General features: G+C 47.0%; 1 protein-coding gene across 3 annotated transcripts in view; it reads right to left on the bottom strand.

Annotated features, from left to right (window-relative positions):
- LOC119161394 (cholesterol 7-desaturase nvd 2) overlaps positions 1–25,736 on the bottom strand; it is a 59,262-nt gene that overhangs the window by 8,959 nt on the left and 24,567 nt on the right. For 2 of the 3 annotated variants that reach the window (XM_075881510.1, XM_037413831.2), the window contains exons 2-5: positions 24,428–24,638; positions 20,730–20,868; positions 14,723–14,911; positions 14,003–14,256 (exon numbers count right to left, since the gene is read on the bottom strand). In XM_075881510.1, coding sequence (XP_075737625.1) covers positions 14,003–14,256; positions 14,723–14,911; positions 20,730–20,868; positions 24,428–24,562 — 717 coding nt within the window. In that variant the 5' untranslated portion in view covers positions 24,563–24,638. Of the gene's footprint in view, positions 1–14,002; positions 14,257–14,722; positions 14,912–20,729; positions 20,869–24,427; positions 24,639–24,804; positions 25,005–25,736 lie in introns of those variants that run through there. The other variant, XM_075881511.1, reaches the window with a different exon arrangement.

Here is a 25,736-nt window from a genome sequence, read left to right as displayed (position 1 = left end):
GCGTGCATACGCAAAAAACTTTAGGGCCCCAAGCTTTTGGGGCCCCTATTCAAAAACTTCATAATTTTACTGACGTCTGTGTTCTAAGGTAAGTGCTTATGTTACGTCAGACCATTAGTTACCATTTGAACGCCAGTGTCGTCAACGTTTGTGGTAAGCCCGCGATGAGCACACGATTACTTCACTTACAAAAACATACCTATGAACCTCGTAATACTTGGTTCAAGTAAAAAAACTGCTGTATAGATGATTACTCGCCTACTGCTTCACATGAAATCTCTTTCCACAAGGCGTGCGGTATGCCGAAGTTTTTGCGTTTTTTATTTTGAGTATGAATAACAAACTAGCGCAGTCACCCACTTTAGTTCGCCTAGAGGTTTTGAAAGCCTTCGGTGAGAGATATGCAGAGCGTTTAAGAAAGCAAATGGCGAAACCACTATGTTGTGTCCATTCCGCACCATGGTGTAGACATTGTGATCGGAATAGAATAGACAGAAGACCTCCAGATGAAAACGCCGACTATTATCTGTTGCGCTGACCACGAGCACCATCGACCTTTCGCGCCTGCAACGCCACTTGCGCCACTCCTCGTCATCCATGGCAGCGTAGTGAGACGGCGCTAGGACTTTGTTTTGAGTGCGCAGCAGCAGTCATTTGCGTGTTTGATGGGGCGAACATGCTACTCTCGCGTAGTGTCAAGGCATCGTCATAATAGTCTCAACGCTGCTCAAAACTTTTCTACGCTTTCAATGCCTTGGGATTTGGGGGAAACCTGCCCCTTGTTGATCTGGGACCTATAGTAGAAGCCATGTGACGTTATAAAAATTGAACTACTGGCGTTGAACTGGATGTAGTTTAGGCTTGAACGCGACGCCTACAAGGTGAAGTTTCTACGAGCGCCTTGATGAATAAACTGCTGGGTTAGCGTGCCATCTGTTAGGGCTGTAAAATATCTGAGCGTTCATGCAGAAGTGTTTGCACTGTCTAAAGAATGTCAGTTGACCTTTTTCGAAGCGTCTGTATACAATAAAGCCATGTAGCCAGACGTGACGTTTTTATTGTAAGCGGTTATAGCCCGCTGCTGGTGTCACAAACAAGCGCTCAAGAAAGCGCGCGCCTCCAAATTCCAGCGACGGCGACGATAGCAGGCGCCGCTCGGACGCGCCAGAATCCAGCGTAAAAGAAGAAAACAAGCATCAATGGACTCCTCGGGTGCGCCGTCTCTCCCCCTCGAAAAGCGTCATCGCTACGCTGACCAACCTCCTCGCACATATCACCGCGTAACCTCCAGAATCATCGAGATGGAAAGTGCGGAGCTCTCCCTGGTATCGTCACGTGTCGCGAATAGTTCGAGAAGAGTCTCGGCTTTTTCCCAGCTTTCACTGTGCAGCGCGCCGAAGAAGCTTCCAGAACCCAGGGCGAACGTATATAAGGGAGCAGCGGATGGTTGTTATAAGCGGATGAAGAAAGTTTTGCGCCAGCGTGCATAGAGCAGGAGATGAAGAGAGAGAGCAGGAGATGAAGAGAGTTTTTCCGCGGTCAGGCCAAGGCTTATGTGTTTAGTGAAAAGCAGATAAGATGAAGAGGTTTTCCACCTGCGGGTGAAGGCTTATATTACAAGCAGGAAGAGAGTGTTTACCACCAGTGGGAAAAAACACGTTCTGCAGTCGCGGCGTGTAAGTGGCCGACGTGCTAACTGCAAAGGAATTTTCTTACTGGAGTGCGGACATTTGACGAGGCGAGGTTTCCTGAAAGAGAAACTTCGGAAGCAGCCCAACGATGACAGCGCTGGACTTTGAGTGAGTGTTTCCTAAGAGAAAAGAATTCCACATTTATCCCCAAAACTGCGGGCTTAGTAAGCTGACGAAGGTGGAAAAGCTAAAACTGAACACGCTCATCTGCAAAAGCATTAAACAAGTCCTTGGTTTACCTCAAAACACCAGCACTTCCCGTCTCGATCAACTCGGCATGCACAACAACATCGATGAAGTGATCGAGGCCCAAACGACGGCCCAAGTGCTTCGCCTCTCCTCCTCCAAGGCAGGCCGCCAACTTCTAAGCGAGGCCGGCATGTACCTACATCCCTACCTTGAACGTGCAGTAACCCTCCCCAGAGCTGTCCGCGCTACCTACATGGTAAACCCATTTCCGCGAAATGTTCACCCGCAACACAACAAAGGAAGACGCCTGGCCCGCGCTCGCGTGATACTCAACCGTACCGCTGTGAATCGCAACTCCACCGTCTTTGTTGATGCGGCGCACTACAATAACTCATTCACCTTCGTAAAAGCGGTAGTAGATGACGACGGAGCCCTACGCTCAGCCGCCTTGGTTAGCCTAGAAACCAGCGCCATAGCTGAGCAGGTTGCTATATCCTTAGCGATGGTCAACCCCTCACACACCCATGTCTTAACAGACTCTCGCGCCGCCATTCGGATGTACGAAAGCGGCAACATCGCTCGAGAAGCAGCCAATATTCTACAAACACGCAAATGCAAGGGCTTGCACTACTTTTCTTGGTTTCCTGGCCACAGGGGCAAAGAGGTCAATACACAGGAACCCAACCTCCACGAAATTGAGCGCGAGAACTGACCCGCCGCGACGATCAATAAGCCTCCAGGAGCGGGGCGCAGACGTACAGTTTAATGATCCTTTACTCACCTTCCACGAAATCACCTCCTACTACCGAAACGATAGAAGCCAATAACCTTTACCACATGAAAAGCTCGAACGCGTGCAAGAGGTAGCTTTTCGCATGCTACAACCGAGATCGTACCCATCACGGGGCCGACTCAGCCGTTACAACTCAGACATAGTTTCACATAGCCCTGACTGCTGAGAAGTGAACTATTCACTCGAACACATGCTCTGGCAATGTCCCGCGTTACTTCGAGGACCTCTCACCAATGAGCACGACTGGGAGGAGACACTCAGGAGCGCAAGTCTCAGAAACCAACAAAATGCAGTCCAGAGGACTCAAGAACTTGCGGAACGCCACCAAGTTCCCGCACCGACTGAGGCGTCACCTACAGTAGCAGCTGCTAGAATGTCCCTCGTGGACACCCCGGTTGCTTAAACTCCCCAGGACCATTTATTATAGTTCTTGACTGACTGACTGACTGACTGACTGACTGACTGACTGACTGACTGACTGACTGACTGACTGACTGGCTGGCTGGCTGGCTGGCTGGCTGGCTGGCTGGCTGGCTGGCTGGCTGGCTGGCTGGCTGGCTGGCTGGCTGGCTGGCTGGCTGGCTGGCTGGCTGGCTGGCTGGCTGGCTGGCTGGCTGGCTGGCTGGCTGGCTGGCTGGCTGGCTGGCTGGCTGGCTGGCTGGCTGGCTGGCTGACTGACTGACTGACTGACTGACTGACTGACTGACTGACTGACTGACTGACTGACTGACTGACTGACTGACTGACTGACTGACTGACTGACTGACTGACTGACTGACTGACTGACTGACTGACTGACTGACTGACTGACTGACTGACTGACTGACTGACTGACTGACTGACTGACTGACTGACTGACTGACTGACTGACTGACTGACTGACTGACTGACTGACTGACTGACTGACTGACTGACTGACTGACTGACTGACTGACTGACTGACTGACTGACTGACTGACTGACTGACTGACTGACTGACTGACTGACTGACTGACTGACTGACTGACTGACTGACTGACTGACTGACTGACTGACTGACTGACTGACTGACTGACTGACTGACTGACTGACTGACTGACTGACTGACTGACTGACTGACTGACTGACTGACTGACTGACTGACTGACTGACTGACTGACTGACTGACTGACTGACTGACTGACTGACTGACTGACTGACTGACTGACTGACTGACTGACTGACTGACTGACTGACTGACTGACTGACTGACTGACTGACTGACTGACTGACTGACTGACTGACTGACTGACTGACTGACTGACTGACTGACTGACTGACTGACTGACTGACTGACTGACTGACTGACTGACTGACTGACTGACTGACTGACTGACTGACTGACTGACTGACTGACTGACTGACTGACTGACTGACTGACTGACTGACTGACTGACTGACTGACTGACTGACTGACTGACTGACTGACTGACTGACTGACTGACTGACTGACTGACTGACTGACTGACTGACTGACTGACTGACTGACTGACTGACTGACTGACTGACTGACTGACTGACTGACTGACTGACTGACTGACTGACTGACTGACTGACTGACTGACTGACTGACTGACTGACTGACTGACTGACTGACTGACTGACTGACTGACTGACTGACTGACTGACTGACTGACTGACTGACTGACTGACTGACTGACTGACTGACTGACTGACTGACTGACTGACTGACTGACTGACTGACTGACTGACTGACTGACTGACTGACTGACTGACTGACTGACTGACTGACTGACTGACTGACTGACTGACTGACTGACTGACTGACTGACTGACTGACTGACTGACTGACTGACTGACTGACTGACTGACTGACTGACTGACTGACATCATCACCTTCCGTCCACATGCATCGAATCAAGTCGATGTCCAAAGTACGTGGGATCTGCCGAATTTTTCCGGAGAGTTTTTACTTGCCACGTATGCGAATCTTTTTAGAGAGACATGGTGACTCTCTCGGTGGGTCAGAATTGGCGCGCTTTAGGAGAGTCTCCTGTTTCTCTAAGAAAGAGTGAAATGACTCTTTCGCGAAGGATCCTACTACCACTTGTGGGTGAGTCAGACGACTCTTGCTGGTGACGCTCCTACGTGTGTCAGAAGAACCCGATTGGCTATGTTAACTCATTGAGCCACAGTTTCAATTGGGCATCTGCAACAGCCCCGCAGATGCGTGCTACTGCTCGAAATGACTGGCACCTTACTTTCGCAGAGCTGGTTCAGACACCCAACTATCAATGGGGCTCTTCGATTTTCGGATTGCTGGGTTGGTTCTGGTGACCCGCAGGCTGCCCGCGGGCTCCCTGACAGCTACCGCTGCATGCGGTTCTCATAGGAAATGACGTAAGCTGGCTACGCGCCCGCCCGGCGACAGCCCGGAGGTCGCAAAATCGAACGCAGGGCAGCCAGCGTAAACGTAAACAAACTCTACCGTCATGGCAGCAAACAAAACAATGCGCCGCGTGTATGTTGGTTTTTTCTGCATTGTCCGCTTGGAAATACGTAGCTAAGCTCGCCAAAAAACTGAAATAATATCGTCGAGCATACGCATTTGGGGTACGACTTCGTACGCTCGCACGATCACTCGCCTCGTCCACGAACGAAACAGCCAGCTGGCGCACACTGCCTTGAGTACAATGCAAGGTGAGCTGCCACGACGGTGATGGCTTGACAAGCTCACGTCTGTTTAGTACATGTATCAGTCACTGCACAACACGATGCGAAGTCACACGAAAGTGATCGTGTCCCCAAAAGAGCTTGAAGATATATACCTGCTCAGCTATCGCGTATCATACGTCGCAAACACACGTTGACCAACTTACATTTCTGTCTAAAGTTTATGATATGCGCAGATATCGGTACCACGAGTGCGCGTCGTATATAAAATAAACATTTGCATGACACGTTCTCGACCCATTTTTAGAACTTCCCTTGGCATGTTTTTCAGTCCTAAGTGGCACTTAACGTATTCATTTGATTGATATATGGGGTTTAACGTCCCAAAACCACCATATGATTATGAGAAACGCCGTAGTGGAGGGCTCCGGAAATTTCGACCACCTGGGGTTCTTTAACGTGTACCCAAATCTGAGCACAAGTGCCTACAACATTTCCGCCTCCATCGGAAATGCAGCCGCCACAGCCGGGAGTTGAGCCCGTGACCTGTGGGTCCGCAGCCGAGTACCTTAGCCACTAGACCACCGCGGTGGGGCGGCACTTAACGAATGTCATGTATATCGCCTTTGATTCGACCTACAAGGTCATAGTACGGACTGCGCGGCAGTAATACGAAGAGGTGAAAAAAGACAAAGCCAACAATGAAATGGGCCACGAAAGGATGTATACATTTCTGATTCCATTCTCCGTTTTTTTTTTTTCTCGCGCCGATTGTATAATATCGTACCACATATGCTGGCTCATAGATGGAAATGGGCTCGCACGCCATTCGCGACCAGTGAGCATCACCAACAGTCGCGATATAGGGCCTTCTATAACCATCGAAGATCAATCGTGTAGTCAGGACAGAGGTTCTAACCCCCGAATGCAGAGATGTTACTTGGCTCGCGACTTCAACTTAACTTGAGCAAGTCGGCGCGAAGCAAGCAGCGGACTTCAAAACGCCCAAGTCAGCCTTCGCGTTTCATAGATGCTCAGACTGTCTTGCTTGGTCAAGTCAAGAACGAGCTTGAAAGCAGAAACACGCTGCTTGCCTGCTAACGAGGGTATTAATGAAATTGTTCGCGTAAGGCATGCATTACACCAAAAAAAGACCATACGTTTTAAAATAACTATAAAAACGAAGGGCCTCAAGCATATTCTTGCCATTTTACGGCTAACGAGCGGCACGTGGTGCCTGCCAACACAGCGATGCGCAGTGTTGCTTCTGTAAAGCGTTCGTTGTCCGCTGGTTTTAGTGGCCACCCAAATGCGGTGCGTTTCTTCATGGTTGCTTGTTTGGAGGCGAAACAAGCATCGCGTTGGGTTCTTTCGTCGTTTTTTTTTTCCTCAATCGAACGCCATGGCATGTATTTGTGCTGACCTGGCTCACGAGGTGACGCGATTTTCACGGTATTTGCCTTTCTGTTCGCCTGTGTGCATGCCTATAATGGGCTAGGTCGCAGTTATGAAAAAAAAAGTTCTGGGAACAATTGTGATTCGTATCTTTTTGTTGAGCTTGGTAAACAAGAGAAAAAGCGGGGGTCAGGACATTGCCCTCAGCAAAATTCTGTCTCGCGGGGTGCAGCAATGTATCGCTGCATCATGGTGACGCGGATAAAAAAACCCGTGATAGGGGCACCTCTTTTTTTATGTGTGTGTAATTTTACGTAGCGTTGTGCTACAAGCGATGCCTTTCTGAGCGAGAAACAGCGCCCTAGACGGGACGAAAGGATAGACAGGGCACACGGACACAGCACGGTCAATTTTTTTTTTTTACCGAAAGAGACGGAAAATGTCGTCGTGTTATAGAAAAACAGAAATAGCCTTTGCGGTTACGGACCACTTCGGGGTTGTCGACACCGGGGCTAATAATACGCACGTGTGTGTAGTCGACACAACCTGTAACGCAAAGGAACTCATCCACTTCATAACAGTCCGCCGGTTGCGGAAAGCGCACCAGCATCGCGTTACAGGTGCTTTGCGATGAGTAGCGTAACTTTTCCGACTGCACGGCACACTGTCGACTACGGAATGCGAACGAAATTTCCGGTGACTGGTTGGAATGTGCCAGCGCTGTAAAACCTGAGAGCCATCAGTAGCTGTAACACTGGATTCACGGGCTGTCTTCGGTTGTCCCCACTTTCACGGAGCGGCAACATAACGAGCAGCTGCCCCACGGCGTTCTTCATGAGTCTGTACCTAGCGTGGAATTGCTGCTCGTCGTACAACTCCATCGGATTTCCTTGGTCACGTAAAGCGGTTCCAAGAATCTTCGGCAGGCAATGCACCTCAAAAAAATGCTACGCTTATGGCGAGGCTAGCAAACTCAAAAGCGGCCACCTTTCACGCGACGTCCATTCGAGAGGTGGCCATGTTGGAATAACGCGTGAAGTCGCTTTCAAGCTAGCCCCGCAGCTGACTTGAAACTTGTCCTGACTTCGACCGAGCCAAGTCGCCTTCAAGTCATCCGCAAGTTCGAGAACGATTTATGGCGACCGGCAAGACTGTCTTGAGTCAAGAACGAGTCAAGTACGAGTCAAGTAACATCTCTGCATTCGGGGGTTAGAGGTTCACGTACGCAAACATACGACGGAGCGAGCTAGCTCGATCACAATCGTCTTCGCTAAGTGCACAGAAAGCAGGCACAGCTTCACAAACGACTACTACGAAAAAAAAATTAACTCCAAAGTTGTCTCATGCGTGCGTACGAACGTGTACTACGTACATAGCTTTTATGGCATGGGCACGACGCAGTCAACAGGCAACAGTTCACCGCGTTGTTCACAGGAGGAAGCTTCACGGGAAACATAACAAATGCGATGAACAGTAGCTTCAAACACTCGCCGCCACTCGTAATTGCCTCATCTCGCAAAACGGAACAGGCTTTAGAAGATAACGCCACGCGCAATGACAAGCGAAGGCGCAGTCCTCAAGCGCCCACATTACAATCCATCGAGTCCTCACAAAGATGGCACCGAGCGCGCATCGTACCTTTTCGGCGTCTGCTAGCCCGAAACCTCCCCAAAACCTTCCAGAAAACATTCACGACTAAAGTGTCCTGGAAGGAAGCGTCTGGCGACCCCGCGGGTCGCCAGAATGTCCAACCCGAGAAAAACGAACGCCAACCGGAAGTGCGCCGCGGGGGGGGGGGGGGGAACAGCTCGAGAAAAACGAGCACGCTCTGGCTGGCTCTGGCAGCCCGCGGGTAGCCAGAAGTGGAAAATCGAAGAGCCCCACTGTAATTCCGACGACCGCAGTACACTCATCGTTAACAGGCGCCCGTTGTCGATGTCCGCAGCTTCATGAATATTCCTCACTCCAAGCATCACTTCACGCACGGAGCCTGGCGTGACCGCCACCGAGGATGCGCATGTTCGCTCGAACTCAAAGCTACAAGACAAGCGACCAGCGCAAAAGACGGAGAGAGCAGCGGAGGCACCACGCCACCGCACCAGCGCCGCCATGCCGGCACCGGAGTGAGCCAAGTGAGAAGGCGGGCCAGCTGAACGACGCCCAGCGGCAAACGTGCGATTTGTATAGCAAATAACTTGACGCCTTTGACATCGAAGCCAATCGAAATATGCTTCAGAGAGTTCTGTGACTCCTATAAAAATAGCAATGCTGATTTAGGTGCAAAGCAGCTTATGGGCGAGTTCAATCCGGTGTGTGGCGTCACCACCTTTACTGTCATGTGCGCCCCTGCCCCTCTGTTATCTCCTACGCATCCCCCTCTCTCACTTCGCAAGAGCAACGCAGGCAGCATCTGCGAGCCAGGTTCGCTCTCCCTCTCTCTCCTCCAGTCATCTCTCCCAGCGATGTTTACATTCTGATTGCACACGCCCACTCCCTGTATCATTCTTTCCTCTTTTACGCCCCCCTCTCAGGTCGCAATGGCGACGCAGCTACACAACTACTAAATTTAAAGGCCGACGGACTACCGCAGTGGCGTCAGATGGTAAGGGTCCAGTTATCTTACTGAGCATGCTCAGTAAGATTTTTTTCCCACATCTTTTATTCGGCCCTGCGACAGCTGCGACAGCGGGAGCGTTGGTTCTCCTAAAACGTGAACGAAACAGTGGCTTTCCGCCGCATTCGCGACGTAACTGGGCCCCCACTCTCTGACGTCACTGCGGCAGCCGTTCGGCCTTGAAATTTAGTCTGTGTTGTACAGCCAGTGTCTACTGCCATAAACTCGCTCCCCTTATCACTCCTCTAGACATCCCTGCTAGTGGCGTTTACACAACCACTGCGCATGCGCGTCCCCTCCCCCTGTCTGCTTCCCTGGGTTCCCCCTCTCGCCTCACAACGCCCACGCAGGCAGCCTGTGCTAGCGAGTTTATTGATTGAAAAAGCCGACTGCTCGCGCTGCACAACCATTCACTAGCCACCCTATATGTATTGGAACTGGATCTTGACCTGGAAGGTAATGCTGGCGGGGGATTTCTTCTGTGCGTTGTTGAACAATAAAAATTTGTGGCGTGCGCGTTAACTAAAGCCCGACTGCGGGTCTTTGTGTCCAATATGAATATTCTGTTTCTCAATACCGATCAGCAGCGATTGACCTGTTTCAGTAAGAAACACTGGTCCATCACTGCGTGTAGTGCGCTTCCCAGGTTTCTCTCCTGTGCAACGCCGCGATGAGGACCAGCGTCAATGCCACCGCCACTTTGAGCTAATATTAGCACCCACCCACCGCTTCGCATTGACGCATGGCTTTTTTTAGCGAGAGATGGTGTGTTTTTCTCCGTCTACCTTCCAAAAGGGGTCAATGGGGTACCCGAATCGAATCGTCGTGTCGTGGCCTCCATTTGACTCTTTTTTTTCTTGGAGTGCGTGGACTGATTGTAACGCAAAATAACTGTCGAATTCACATATAGAATTCGAAGAACTGCTCGGTAGTTCAATTGGGGAAAAATTATTGACTGCCATATATTAGTTTGTCTGATCAATGAGGCTATATATATATATATATATATATATCACTTTCTACGAAGTCCGGTACAGGGAATGCAGTGAAGCGCAATTGAAAATAGACTAGTCGAAAACGACTGACGTATATGAAGTGCACTCAGTAAGAATATAAAGAACGTTTTATTCTACCTTCTTTTATCGCTTACCATGAATGTGTTTATCAAACAGTGTTTACTGGTTTCCATTTGTGGCTCCCTCAGGTACCGATTCAGCTGTTTAGGTACAATGTGCAAACATGTATCGATTTTGCCTCTGTAGGGTGACATGTTCCAGAGATGGTCGGCATCTTCCGTCCTGACTTGGCTGCAGAAGAGCCGCATAGATTGAGGCACTATTCGGAGAAATACGTCAATGCTGATGGCTGTGGGCAAGCTGGGACACTTCTGCTTCCCTATGCTTCCTTCTGGTTCCCTATGCCTCTCGGCTTACACGGATGCAGCCCACTGCTGCACACATAGCTTTTCGCTGACCGCTACTGGCTCAATACGCAGGACAGGCCTACTCACCTGCGTTCCAGCCAAGACGAACTCAGCGAACAAGACGAAAACTCTAGCGGTAGTGCTCGCCTTCAAAAACGAAGAAGTCAAGTGGCAGAAATATATCATCACGGACTCTCAATACTGTGTCGTCATTTCACTGGTGCAACAACCTCGGCAAGGAGCAGCGCTTCGAGATAGGTAATAGTGCACTTGAAGTTGTAAAAGACTATGTCTACTTAGGGCAGGTAATAACCGCAGAGCCGTACCACGAGATAGAAGTAACTAGAAGAACAAGAATGGGGTGGAACACATTCGGCAAGCACTCTCAAATTATGACAGGTAGATTGCCACTATCCCTCAAGAGGAAGGTATATAACAGCTGTATCTTGCCGGTACTTAGCTATGGAGCAGAAACACGGAGACTTACAAAGAGGGTTTAGCTTAAATTGAGGACGACACAGCGGGCAACGGAAAGAAAAATGGTAGGTGTAACCTTAAGAGACAAGAAGAGAGCAGAGTGCATTAGGGAACAAACTGGGGTTAAGGATATCATAGCTGAAATCAAGAAGAAGAAACGGACATGGGCAGGGCATGTAGCGCGTAGACAGGATAACCGCTGGTCATTAAGGGTAACTGACTGGATTCCCAGAGAAGGGAAGCGGGTTAGGGGGAGACAGAAGGTTAGGTGGGCAGATGAGATTAAGAAGTTTGCGGGTATAAATTGGCAGCAGCAAGCACAGGACCGGGTTAACTGGCGGAACATGCGAGAGGCCTTTGTCCTGCAGTGGACGTAGTCAGGCTGATGATGATGATGATGATTATGATGATGATGATTTCACTGGTGGTAATGTACCTGCGTGCGTGGCCCATCTTCTAGGTCCAACTCCAGATCAGGAGCACCGCGCCATATGGTGTTCGGGACATATAGCACAAGCGGCTAATGATAAAGTGGACAGTTCTCCTCGAGTTATTACTAACGAAGCGACTGTCTTTTGTCCAGATACCTGCCTAGCTGCCATGACAGTCCCTCACACTTGCCGGAATATCTTAGAACACCAGCATCGAAAACAACATTCTCCGCTACACCATCGGATATTGGTGCAAAGGAAGTGTATGAGAAAAGTGCAAGAGTGGAGAACTGGAGGCCTGGCTTTCGGGCGAGGAAAAAGGTTCAATTGGGCTCCTCAACTATAGTGCACTGGGCTTCTGAGGGCAGAGTCATGGACTAGGGACCCCGCCCATCTGATTCTCCATCCCTGCTTTTCTTTGATTGATATGTTGGGTTTAATGTCTCCAAATCATCAAACAATTATGCGAGACACCGTAGTGGAGGGCTCCGAAAATTTCGACCAGCTGGGGTTCTTTAACATGCTCCAAAATCTGAGCACATGGGCCAACAGCATTTTCACCAGCATCGAAAATGCAGCCGCCGCAGCTGGGATTTGATCCCGTGACCGGTGGGTGACCAGCCATGTACCTAACTAGACGACCACGGTGGGGCTCCCTCCTTTTCAAAAAGCAATTTTCAGTTCAACACGACTCTCGATCCAAGTATATTTAGTAGCGACAAAGACGCGGCTATTTCGATCGCCCTCTTGTTGTCTTCTTCCGCGCCATGAGATTTTTGATGGATTGAGAGAGTGCAAATACGTGAAGGAGCTTTCCTGTCTGATAACGGGAGAGGGCACGTCATGTAACGTGCAGCTTTGCTGGTCATCCACCTTCACAGATTTGAATTGTTCAAACTTTTTTGTTTTCCTGCGGTGCAAGAGAAGCAAGTTTTACAGCAGACCCAAGGAATTCTCGCCGTCAACCGATATAAAACCAGCGAATACACAGTGACCTAATGTGCATGCGTTTTCTGTTCTGTAGAAAAGATCAGACTGGAATGCTGCACGACTTTCAGTCCTATAGTTTAAAACATCAATGTTTTGTCGGCATAAAGAAAAATGACAGAAATTTCTAAAGTATTACTTATCCACGTGATTTCCTTAAGATGATTTTCCTCCACCAATTCTCTCTTTTCAGGGTATTTTTCAAATCGTTGTTTGGGGAACTCCAGTGAGCCGCCACTGTGGTCTAGTGGTCATGGCGCTCTACTGCTGACCCGAAGACCGCGGGATCGAGTCAGGACAGCGGCGGCCGCATCGGGATGGAAGAAATACTCTAGAGACCCATGCACTTAGGTTTAGATGCACGTTAAAAAACACCAGGTGATCAATATTGTATCAAGGTTTTGGGCCGAGAAACCCCAATGCTGATACATATTCATAATCTATCGGCTTATAAAGCAACAATCTTTCTCTGAAGTTCATAGAGGTATCAAGTGATTCCTTGCAGTAGCATTGCTTCACGTATTCGTTACTTCACGGCATGTGTTGTTCGTCAGTTAAGTTGCCGCTGCTGGCCGAACTTAAAGTTTGTCACTACATCTTGCAGAACCGGCACAAAGACTGATTTTGTGGCTGTAGGAGCAGCGTTACGTCAGCGACGCTGGTTTCAATGCCCGAAAAAGCGTGCTTTAACACCTATCACATTTCAATTCTTGGGATGTGTTCAAAAGTGGTTTATTATTATTATATTATTATTATTATTATTATTATTATTATTATTATTATTATTATTATTATTATTATTATTATTATTATTATTATTATTATTATTATTATTATTATTATTATTATTATTATTTTATAACGTGGGTTTTGACGTTCCATAAGCACTTTACGATTATCAGAGACGCCTTAGTGAAGAGCTCCAGTAGTTTTAACCTTCTGGTGTTGTTTAACCTGCACTGACATCGCCCAGTACACGGGCCTCTACGATATTGCCTCTATATGTAAATGAAACCGCCGCGGCCGAGATGAATTCAGCCCGCGGTATCCGGGTCAGCAGCCAAGCACCGCAAATTACAATTCAAAAGTCGGGGCATGAGACGACACTTATAACTAACTATTCATCATAGGTAAGACACTCTGCTCATATCCTTTTTTCTTGTTTACATGCTTTGTGCTTCTCGTACCGCTGCTGAACATTTTCTTGTATACTTTTATGGAAATATATAAAAACAAATAAAGTACTGACCTTTTGCTGCCCACCCTGTTTATTCCCCGGTTGCAGTAACACATTACGGACACGTACAGCAGGTTTTCAACGTTTTTCGAGGCCAGACATAGGTCACTCACCGGTAAAGACAGCAGACACGTGGCTGCGTGGAGACTATTCATGTGAGCCCCGTCGGCCACCTTCTGGGCAATGTCCTGAATGTGCCCGGAGCAGATCTTCTCGTATCGTGCCATCTGGCGCATCCTTCCACTAACCACTTCAGCTGGATATTCGATCATCCACGAGGGCTCCTCTTCTTCCGCATGAAACCAGACGATGATTAAGCCACACGACTCTTGACAAACCCATGTCTTCACCTTCACGAATGATGGCGCTGAAACGAGGGGTGAAATTCAGTACACTGCGCTCTTGCCGATTAGCCAAAGTCAGCAGCCGAGCTTTTGGGGTTTTTCTTTTGTTGATAACATAAATGTCTGAGTTATAATGGCCTACTTGTAATGAATTAGCCTAATATGGTTGGTAAGCCACCCTCCGGGGTATGCGCTGCTCTATATACCGCTTTCAGTACGGGATAACCAGCTGAGTTACATAGGCTAAACTAAATATTTCCATGTTTTATTTTACGGGTCTTCCAAAGTTCGAAAATGTCAGCGCATGTGCGGATCAATTTGTGCAGAGCATCATTTCTATGTATTAGTACTTTGAATGATAACTGTGTAGGCTTTTTTTTTCAGCCTCATTTCACAAGTAAGCATTATGCATATCGAACTTCAAATGGTTCTTAGCATGACGATTACAAAATAGTGGCTATATGTTCATAAAATGGCCTTCATCCTTACTTTGGCTGGCGTACGGTACATCTGTGCAAACTCCGGTGTCCGCCTGGAATTTCCACCCGTGGAATGGGCACTGGATGCAATCGCCCACTACTCGCCCCATCACTCCAAGGTGAGCGCCCAGATGCGGGCAATAGGCATCTAACACGTGTGCCACACCATCCGGGGTGCGAAACGCAACAAGCTCCTGGCCTTGAAAACAAGAAAAGATGATAAACAACTGTATTCCCACTGTGCATATACGTTTAACGCGCCTATGCATCTCATTAGTCTATCGCGAATTTTATACAGAACAACAGTCCACTCACCGCGCAAAAATGTGGCACCTACTACTGCCTTGATCAGCGGTGCTGTATAAAGCAAACATAGTTAATTCGATGCCTCTAGATTCGGGAAAGAGACGAACAATTGGCCTTCAAAAATACAAAATACAATTTACGTGTGCGATGTGGTTTCCACAGCAACACCGACATTGTGTTTGCATGTCGCTCACTTAATTTTTTAGCGGTCGTCATCCCTGAAGCGCACGGCAGAGTATGATGATGTCACAAACTACCTAAGAAGTGCGTCCGCAGAACAGCTTTGATAGTATCGAACGTCAGTAAAGGAGGAAGAGGAGGACGAGAAAAACGGAAAGAGAGGCAGGCTAGCCAGTTCTCAGACCGACTGGCTACCCTATGCTGGGGAAGATGATGAAGGGAGAGAAAAGTTTGTCAGCTGACCGTATACGCTGCTGTGTACGTATTTTTCCTCGATACTACACCGATTCTTTTTGTGCTGGAGTCATGCACTAGTTTTCCACCTCAGCTCACTGCCAAAAGCTGACAAACAATGCAATTCACATATTGCGTACCTTGATATAGCAGTCCTTGCCACAATTTGCGAATCGCGTATTTACTGACACTTTGATATGTGGGGTTTACCGTCCCAAAACCACGATATGCTTATGAGAGACACAATAGAGGAGGGCTCCGGAAATTTCTATCACGTGGGGGTCTTTAACATGCTCACAAATCTGAGCACACAGGGTTACAGCATTTCCGCCTCCATCAGAAATGCAGCCACCGCAGGCGGGATTCGATTCCGTGACCTGCGGGTCAGCAGCCGACTACCATAGCCACTAAACCATCGCGGTGGGGCTTACTGGAACTTCACGTAGCCGTTTGCGAACCTTATTTTACACAACGTGCAATCAACTCCACTCGCCCCCAAAAACACTGTCCCAAGCCTGCAATAGTTCGCCTGAAGCTCCTGCGAAGATGTATAGCGAGCACCTCCCGAAGGAATCCGGGGCAAGGCGACTCCCATGGTTGCTTCCACGCTAGCCGTTGGTGGCTATAGTTTGCGCCATATTGGCTTCTTTATGACACCGTATGGTGACCGGAAAGTTCATGTTGACTATCTGGCTTGTTTCTGGTTTATTTCGTACTTGTGTTTCAGCGCCTTAAGTAGCCATTTGTTATTTGTAGATAAGGCTACGAGAAAGCTAAAGATCAGCCATTGTTTCCAAGCTTTTGAGTAGCACTGCGCGATGCACGCTCTTTTTCTGAGATGACTGCTGTGCATCGAAGTCAACCCCAAGCAGCGAAGACGGAGTAATATATCCGCATATATTTATGAGGGGTTCACACCTGTGACTAGCACTAACCACGCGACCAAGTTGGTCGCAAAGCAACTTGCGGCAAACGATTGGAAATGGCAGCTTTGATCACAAAACCCCTGCTTTTTCTCCGTCGCCTCTTAACGCGATAGTGTTAAAAGGCTAGTTTCGTTGAAATTCAGGCCTCAGCCTCTTTGGTTGTGAACGAAAAATCATCAACTTTGCGTGACCACAAAATCAAGCATCTTTGCGTGACCACAAAAATTGAGAAAGATGCAAATAAAATAAATAATAACATTCTTGCGTCTCAGGGGGGACAAAACTCGGGTCACTTGAGCGCAAGCGTATGTTCTACCACACAGCCACGCCTCGGCTTGTGAATACAGTGAAAACAAATTCCTCTGCTTGGAATTGCAGTGAAAATAGCTTTCATGCTTTACAAACACACGTGTTTTGTAAACATTCTTCACAATATAACATGACATATTGCTACATTAATGAGTGGTAAAAGCATGCATTGCGATTGGGCGTCAGAACGTGTAATTATCATGACGACTTGATAATTTAAAGCCAGTCATCCACAAGAAAAGGCACACACACACACACTTCTACACCCTTAAGGCCACGTAGTGGGTGCATATCAAGTTCGAAAAGATTTTATCCTCTAATTGCTTGAAGTACGCACTAGGAACGGAATATTGCTATCGCGTTCAACTCCTAAAGGTGAAGCTTTAGTGTCTCCCTATTTTCCTTCGTCTTTTTGGTCACGCTACAGCAGTCACGAAACTCTGAATACATTAGATGTTTCGAAACATGGCGCCAGCTCAGTTTATGGGGCGATGCAATGGAAGCAGACGCGAATTTCGTGTGACGATGGGTATAGGTCACAGGTGTGTCTGAACATCGGTGGCTTTTTCACTGCCAGTCGTAAGTAGACGCAGGTGTGAATGAGCTTGTAGGCAAATGCGCGGCTAACATGCTGGTAACGCTGCCCGTCAAATACGCGCCACTTTCTTATGCGCAGCACGGGCTCCCGTGTGAGCTTGTCAAAATAGAGAGAGAGACAGACTTCCCTATATTTGCTGAACGGGTAGTATGGTCACCCTATACTAATATATTTCGGTCTATGGCTTCATAGGAAAAACTATACCAGAATTTCACGGGGCAATAGCGTGAAACATTCATTCACTTCATAGAGATAAACTATACTTTTAGGACTGTTGCCATTTTTTTCGCAAGTATAAGCTAATCATTATCAAAGTAAATGAAAGCCCATTTCATCATGAATTTTATGCTGGAAATAAGCCTGTGAAAATCAGTGTGATATGACGACTTGATTTTTTGCGTATTTCGGTCGTATTAGTGCAAACAAACTTCTCAAAATTTCAAGTGATAAGACTTTGGATCCCTCAGGACACAATATGAAAACATATTGCAAATAAATAATGACGTACACCCTTAGTAGACGGCGTCCAAACCTATAACGTCATGGCGAGCTTGAAGCGGAAAATTTTAGAGGACTTTGCCAGCTGTATTTTATTTTTGCGTCTTTTCTCTCTTAACAAGCGTCTCCTCGAGTTACCAGTGCCGCTCTTGATATTGGGACAATTGCTACTCACGAATACACGAATTCTTTTCCATTTCGTGTCTCATCAACGCGTCTACTGTACCCGCCACAGCGGTATATCGTTTATGGTGCTATGCTATAAGAGTCCCCCAACATTCGCAGCTTTGAACTAGGTCGCGGCGGCCGCATTTTCGATGGAGATGAAGATGCTTGAAACCCATGAGCTTACACTTAGGTGCACGCTAAAGAAGCCCAGTTGGTCAAAGTTTCTCGAGCCTGCATCTACGGCGTCCCTAATATTCACATCGTGGTTTTGGGGCATTAGCCTAAACCCCAGCAATTATTATTATTAACGTCCCGCCGAGTGGTTCACCACAATGTTTCAAAATGCTTCAGGATAAAAATCCCATTCAATTGAAGCTTGCGCGTGCGCTGTATAGTCATAATGACTACGAACAACTGCGAGAAATAAACTGATACAAGGGAGACACACGCATGAGCGCAGACAATCAACTGGAAGCTTTTTTAAAAAAACACAAAGCACATGATAGAAAACCACATGGATTATTAGAGGCTGACTGTTACATAATCTATCTCTAGTTTATGCAACGTAACGTATGGCCTGTCAGAGCACATATTGCCATATTTATGAATAAAAAAGCCCCAATTACTTCCCGCGTTGATTTATCTTTAGGCCGGGACAGCATTTTCTTTGGCGCAGCAACGAGTGAGATTTGCAAACTTTACAATTCAACCAGAAATTCGGCGAAAAATGCGCCTTCAGTGATGCCCTGTGGTCAATTGAACAATTATTTAAACACCTCCAGGTTTGTCCACTTTGCACAGCAATCAGTCCTTCTAAATTTTATGCTGTGATAATAATTTAAAAATTTGCAACTACTTTAGGACCAAGAAAAAGGGTGAAAAAGGGTGCTATTCATTCTATGTTATTCTTTGTTATTATTATTTATTGCTAAAAAAGAAACGTTATTCATAAAATTGTTTTTGTTGTTGTTGGCTACAAATATGGCTTTAGACCTGAATGAAATAACTACTTAAGCTTCTTTTAGCTTGATCGCTGGCTCCCTTTCGAAATTTCCCTAAAGCAACCCTGGTAGCTTCTGTCACTTCAGCCCCCAGACAATCCGTCTTCAGACCACCATACATGTAGTGCTCATGGCCATGCTGATATCCTTCGCAGACCATGCTGTTATCCAGTGGGACAGCTACCTAGCACCAGTGACATTGACGCTATCGTTCACCTGAAGAAGATGAAGCCAAAAAAGACGAGGTCTATACCCACGCGACAGCTTTGGTATCTCGGGAACGCCGGCAATAAAAAGGCAGTTTTCCACTGCGTGAGCAGGAGCACTTCTAACTGCACTCCAATTGCTCCCGCAGCCCCTTCCAGTGGCCGCGGGCAGGAGCGGAGGTGTTCTGTTCCACGGGTCGATCAGAATCACTTTTTCGGTGCCGACAGCATCCGAGAGCAGTTTCTGGTGCTCCGCAGCCAGCGGCTGAGTAAAGAGAGCGCGGAGGAAGTCACATGACCTTTCTACGTCGCTTCTGGTTTTATGACCGGGGCGGTGTTGGCCAAAATGGCAGAAGGTAACAGTGATGCTCCCCCAGGGCTGACTGCATTAACGCGGGAAAAGTCTGGTCACATTATGCCTGACAGCATGCGCACCCTCTGCTTGCCCTGCACTCGGAGAAGCATGATTGTTCTATTCGGGAAAGAAAAGCACACGTCTCCTTTGCCTCCGTGTGCTGCTCCGCCTGCTCATTCTATTGCTCATGCTCACCCAATAGAAAGCGATAAAGGTAAAGAACAAGTCGGGTTGCATTTCGGTGCTGGAGCAGCGTCTCGCTGCCACTATCTCTGTCTAACACAATCATTCTGCACGTTAAATTCTGCTACTTGCACTGCTTATGTAGCCGATATATCATACGTGCACGCTAGATAAACAGTTTAAAGGTAAGCATATTTGACAGAGGTCTGTCTGACTGAGTAAAATTGTACGAGTAAACAGACTTTCCAAGCCTGTTTAGCCTCACAAAACACAGCGAGAAGATGTATCATCATATCAACTTCGATGCCGCGTGGGTCACCGAAACGGAAGCTAGCCACACAAAAAAAGTTTTCTTAGAGTCTTCATTTCGCAAAACCAAACGACACCTCCAAATATTAACCGCTCAGCTGTGGCCCTGCCAAGCGTGTGTGTGCACGATCTGCGGAACCAATGGAGAAAACAACGCAGTAACAAGAAAGACGGTAAGAATGATGGTGGAGAGGAAGACAACCACTAACTGACCAGAACCTGAATACCAAATGGTCTTGAAACATTGGGCCACTATTTAGTTTCTTTATTGAAAACAATAGACTAGACGAGGCAGGTGGGGGAGTGATTGTTAAATGAGAAGAAGAAAAAAGTGAGCCCCGTAACTGTCTCTCAGGCGGAAGACACCTCAACAGTAGCTGACGAGAGAGGGAGTAAGGGGGAATTAAAATGATAGGATTAAAAGGTATAGAGATAGAGAGAGGGGAAGGAGAGAGCGAGGCGCGGCAGGGACAGCTACGTACGGAAGTGAGAAGACAAGAAAGATGAACATGGTCGCAGGAGTCCGAGGACGGGGCACCAATCGGCGAGAGCTCTTGTCAGCGTCAGCAGATGGCGTAGGGCGAGCCAGTCGGCTAGAGCTGCGCTGTCGTTGGAAACAGCAGGGCACAACCGGTCAGCACAAAATTATGTGAGTGAGTCAGGACACGAGGCTGGAGAGTCTGTTTATTCGTATAAACCATTGGTATAACGCCTAGTTCAGCTGTTTACAAGGCGAAAACTCACCGAATGCTTGGAGTGCAACTACGTCGTTGAGGCCAAGCGCAGAAGACTCTAGCACCGGAATCCACCCATTTGGGAAAACTGGTGGCAGATTTTCGCTATGGGCAATGTAGGTACGTATTGAGTGTTGTTTACTGTGTCTCTGGAAACAAGGGTGAAATAATGGTTCACCTGTATTCAATGAAGACAAAATGCACACAGAAAACATCATTTTATTACGCTAGAAGTTACACGACCATTATTTATATATGATAGCATCGAACCGTCTTCACGTGGTTTCAAGGGGGCCTACAACAATTTTCGAGCATAGTCAGAAAACGATGCCGAGGGACATAGGTCAGCAAACTCACTCATGTGTCGACTCACCCAGACTGAGATCGAAACGCGAGTTTGAATGTGAGTGAGTCCGTGTTAGTGACATTTCGGTGAGTGTGAGTCTGAGTGAGTCTGGTTTAGAAAAATTGAAACAGTCTGAGTTAGAGTGAGTCCGGTGGAGGAAAATATGGGCTGGTATGAGTCCGAGTGAGCCGTACGGGCATGATATATATGTCAAGTGAGCCTGAGTGAGCTTTACAAATAGTTGCCGACCCATAATCCTGTATACTAACCTATCAGTGTAACTAACCACCCTATATCAGCTTACGTTTATACCCGAGTGCATTCACACATAAGGCAATGTTCAGCATTCATTCGGCACCTCAATTTTTACAGATCCGAGGCGTGATTTATGAGGGGGGGGGGGAGGTGACATTTCTCCGCAAACCCTTCAACGAAATTCTTGAAGGAAATATCTCGTGTGCGCCACATATTTCACAACAACATGCTTCGTAGATTCAAAGCATTGAAAACTCATATACGAAGGTACAATATTCAAAGGCGTATTGTAGAGCCTCGATTGAGTTATTAGCATTGAATACCATACACTATGACCACAAAAGTTTAGGTTACGCCAGTGGACTCTTGTGTGAGTCACTCAGTCTCAATCAGACTAACTTCAAGCCATGAGTTCGAGTATGAGAGCGTTGGGCTAAGTACTAATCTGTTGCGTATACACGAGCCCGAGTAAGCTCGGTTGGAAAAAAAATCCAGTGTGTCAGATTCCGAGTGAGTCCGGTTGAGGAAAATTTCAGTGAGTCTGAGTACGAGCAAAAAACATTCCTTGAGTGAGTCTGAGTAGTTTTTAATATTTTTGCCCACCTATGCCGATAGGTAGTCGAGGCTCCTGAGAACACGCGAGGCAAGCATCATAGCGCAGCACGTGTTTTGATATTTATGATTAATTTTCAAGGCCATCGAGAATCTCCCTCTCTTGACAAATGATGCCATAAACCCAACCAACGTACACGGCCATTGGGAGATTTGAGCATTCTGAGATGCATGGTTATTGCGCCAGCTACGGAATGGCGCCACATGCCAGTGCTTGAGATCACCCTGAAAGTAAGCGGCGTGTTTTAATAAAACAAAAGCAACAGTGCTCAAAATCATGACACGCGCGTGGGGTATATTCGCCCGGGACATCCCTCCCTGCTTAGCTTCCAGCATGCTCGTCGGCTCGAGAGAACAGAAAAAGCAATTACAGCATGTAACAAATATAACTCTGGTCATACCTCACAAATTTTCCAAATTTTTGCAGTGGTTGGTTCTTGAGGCATTAATCTCTTTTACTGAATCTATTTGATGGTTATGTCACGTGGCCATAAACTACTGCATGCAAGTCAGCATCAAGTGCCCTTTGACACAGAGAAAAACTTGGATGATGCTTGAGCTTCACTTTCCGGAGTAGAACGTGATAATGCAATCGGGCCCCGTGTGCTATCGCCTTCAATAATGCCGCAAAAAAAGATAGTTTTTTTTGCGCGAAATAGTGGCTGTTTCAAGCTATCATCGAATGCCTACTGCTAGTAAAGTTGCGATGTGACTATTACGCCATAGGTCTTCTTTTTACAAAATTTCAAAGTACCCACTACACACCCTTATGTTATGCCGCACACTGCGCTGCACACTTTGTAATGAGTGGGTAGCTTTAATGCTCGTCGCACAATTCACTTGTTTTGACTCCTCGTGCAACTCCACGTTTGTGCCACTCAATATTATATGTGGTAAGGGGACTTTTGTCACATCATGAAATTCTCACACCATTTTATTTACGAAGCAATTTAACCTACAGGCATGGCTTCGTGGTAGACCACCTGCTTTCCACGCGGAAGCTTTTTGTTTCATTCTGACACACACCAAACATTTTTCATTTTTGTTTATTATTTACATCTACTTTGAATTTTCGCTCACAGACAACGCTGATTTTTTTTTTGGCTATATAGCTAATGACGCCACCAATACCAATGAAATTGATGCAAAGAGAGCTCTTTAACGCTCTCGCATTAAAACATCGTGAGGCATTTCCCTATGTGAAGGTAGATATACAGTGAACCTGCTGAACACATGGCAAAGCGGTCACTAAAAATAAGCACCTTTAGAATAGCGTACGCAAACATAGCTTTCCTTGTGGTTGGCCGCTATTTCCATCACCTAACAGGGGCCCACAAGATGATAGCGCATGAGACATACGCAGAGGTGAAAAAACAATAGTGCAAAGGTTTACATAAGCTACCCTAAAGCTCTCTAATTTTGAACGAAAGATCTCCTTGATTGTCTTCATCGGTGGCCCTCCAAAAGAAAGGTACGCAAATTTATTGTTCTGAAGGGTGGTAATTGATTTTTCTTGGAATAAAGGACAGGCTGTTCACACCAACATGCCAAGCACACACGCGAACGTCTGTAACCACACGCCGCCATCAAAGAAACAACGAAGTCATACATACACGAAAGCAGAACCATTCACGAAATTATAACAGCTGATTCGTGGGCGCATTACGTTTTCTCACCGCCTGCTCGGGGCACCACCGCACGCGATCACTATGGGTCAGTGCCCGGCCACTGCTCTGTGCCCCAGAGAGGGGAGGGTTGGCACTGGAAGTGCCCATCGGTTGCAGCAGAATAAGCCTTATGCTCCAGCAAGAATGACTACCGCCAGCTCAGCGAACCATTGGAAACTATAGGTCATTCAAGTGTTAACAGACACACCCTTAAAAACATCCGGTTTCTTCTACCGGGGTGCTTTAATAGCATCCGTGGGCAAGAAGAGCTTCAGAAAATAGCCCACGCATTTTCTACACTTTCATTGTCTTTTTTTGGCAAAATTTATTCAAATAAATTTTTTTTAGCTACAAAAAAGTGATATGATATTCCTTTGTACTTTACTCACGTTCCTTTTATCTGAAAAACTAAAGGGAGCTACCCTCACTCTTGAAAAAGCTTGAGAACGTGCTTTCAATTTTAAAGTTAGAAGATGGTAAATGAAGTGAATGGAAGTTTTTTGGGGTACAGCGCTTGCAATCTTGAAACCATCTATAGTCGTTGCTGTTGACGTTCGACAAAAATGCAGACAAACAGCCATTTACAGTTTTGCTGGAAAAAGACACACTTTGAACATAAGCTTTCCATTTTTATGCTGCTAAAAAGCTATATTTTCTCGTAACTCTTTCCTTGTGGGTGTGTGTCACATGGCTAGTCACTCCATGGAAGCTTTATTTGCCGACAACCGATGACGCGAACTGACCCAATGTGTCAGTTCGCGTGATCGAGCTCCACCGCGTGATACCTCTAAGTGACAGTATGTCCGCAAAAAAAGTTTGTAAGCTTACCTTGCCGAGTTTCTTGAGCGAACGCTGCGGTAATATATACCACCATGTAGTGCCCATCGCAGCAGTGAGTATCGCCGCGGCACCAAGCCCCCATGTTTTCGGCGACAGCAAAGCCACGTATTCGGTTGGTATCATACTGTAGTGTGTTCAAGCCCAAGCCCGGTCACCCGGTGTCGAAGTGGAAGGTGAACAAAGGAGGACACGGTACTGACTGCGAAAATATAGTGTAATAGCAATTACATGGATGCTCTCAGCTGCTTTTTGCCCTGGCTATCATGTGCCATATATATATATATATATATATATATATATATATATATATATATATATATATATATATATATATATATATATTAAATAAAATCAAATACACCAACCTGCGTGCTGTCTGTACGAAACCACGTTTACTGACGAAAAACAGTCCGTAGCTTCGCTGTCAAATGCTTGAATGTCGGTGAAAGTTTCCTCACCGTGGTTCGATGGCAAGTTGCGTCAAAGTCAGGGGATCTGCGCAACTTCATTCGTTTCCTTGTCAGCCAGTAAGTGGCTGCCGAACCGCATATTTATTCGATGTATACAGTACGCATGCACCCTGCTCAGAAACCAACTTGTTCGCGGTGTGTGGGACAAAACATAGTATAAAGACGACAAACAGGCCGTCACTGCCGCTGCCAAGCGCCTATGGTATATCATCTTTCAAGAACACTTATGGGAGTAAGCATTAAGGCAAGTTGGTATGAATACATTGTTGAAAATTAGGCTGCGCAACCTTAACGCTGACATAAGGGTAGAAAAGTAGACAAAGACAAGCGCTGCTTCTTGTCCACTTTTCAATACATGTGTCGGGTGGTGCTTGATGTTTCAAACAAAAAAGTTAGGTGGTCTTCCATTGTAAATGCACGGCCCCATTTATAAACGAGCTAGAGATCTAAAGCCATTCTTTTGTCACAACTGCTTGAAATGTTTCATCGCCTAGATGCAAGCAGGTCAGCAAAAACACGGCGTGCAAACGTGGACGCAACAAAGGATATCAGGGCATCACAAATGACATGACTACTAAAAACTGGAGACGAGCCCATTGACGGGAAATAAAGAAGACACGAAAACTTGTCGGCGCATGCCTACGAAATATGTAAACTAATTTATCAATCTGGCGCGCGTGGTGGTGAAAAATAACTGTTGAAGTATATGATTTCATATTTCTGCATAATAATTGTCGGTGGGCTCACGCATGTACGGTTGTGCGAATACAATGACTCAATCATCAGACGCTGAATGATTGATTGATCTGTGGGGTTCGACGTCCTAA

The sequence above is a fragment of the Rhipicephalus microplus genome, chromosome X (assembly GCF_043290135.1).
Source record: "Rhipicephalus microplus isolate Deutch F79 chromosome X, USDA_Rmic, whole genome shotgun sequence".
Classification (NCBI taxonomy): Eukaryota; Metazoa; Arthropoda; class Arachnida; order Ixodida; family Ixodidae; genus Rhipicephalus; species Rhipicephalus microplus.
The sequence above is the reverse complement of the archived record's forward strand: the minus strand, read 5'-3'. Positions and strand labels throughout refer to the sequence as shown.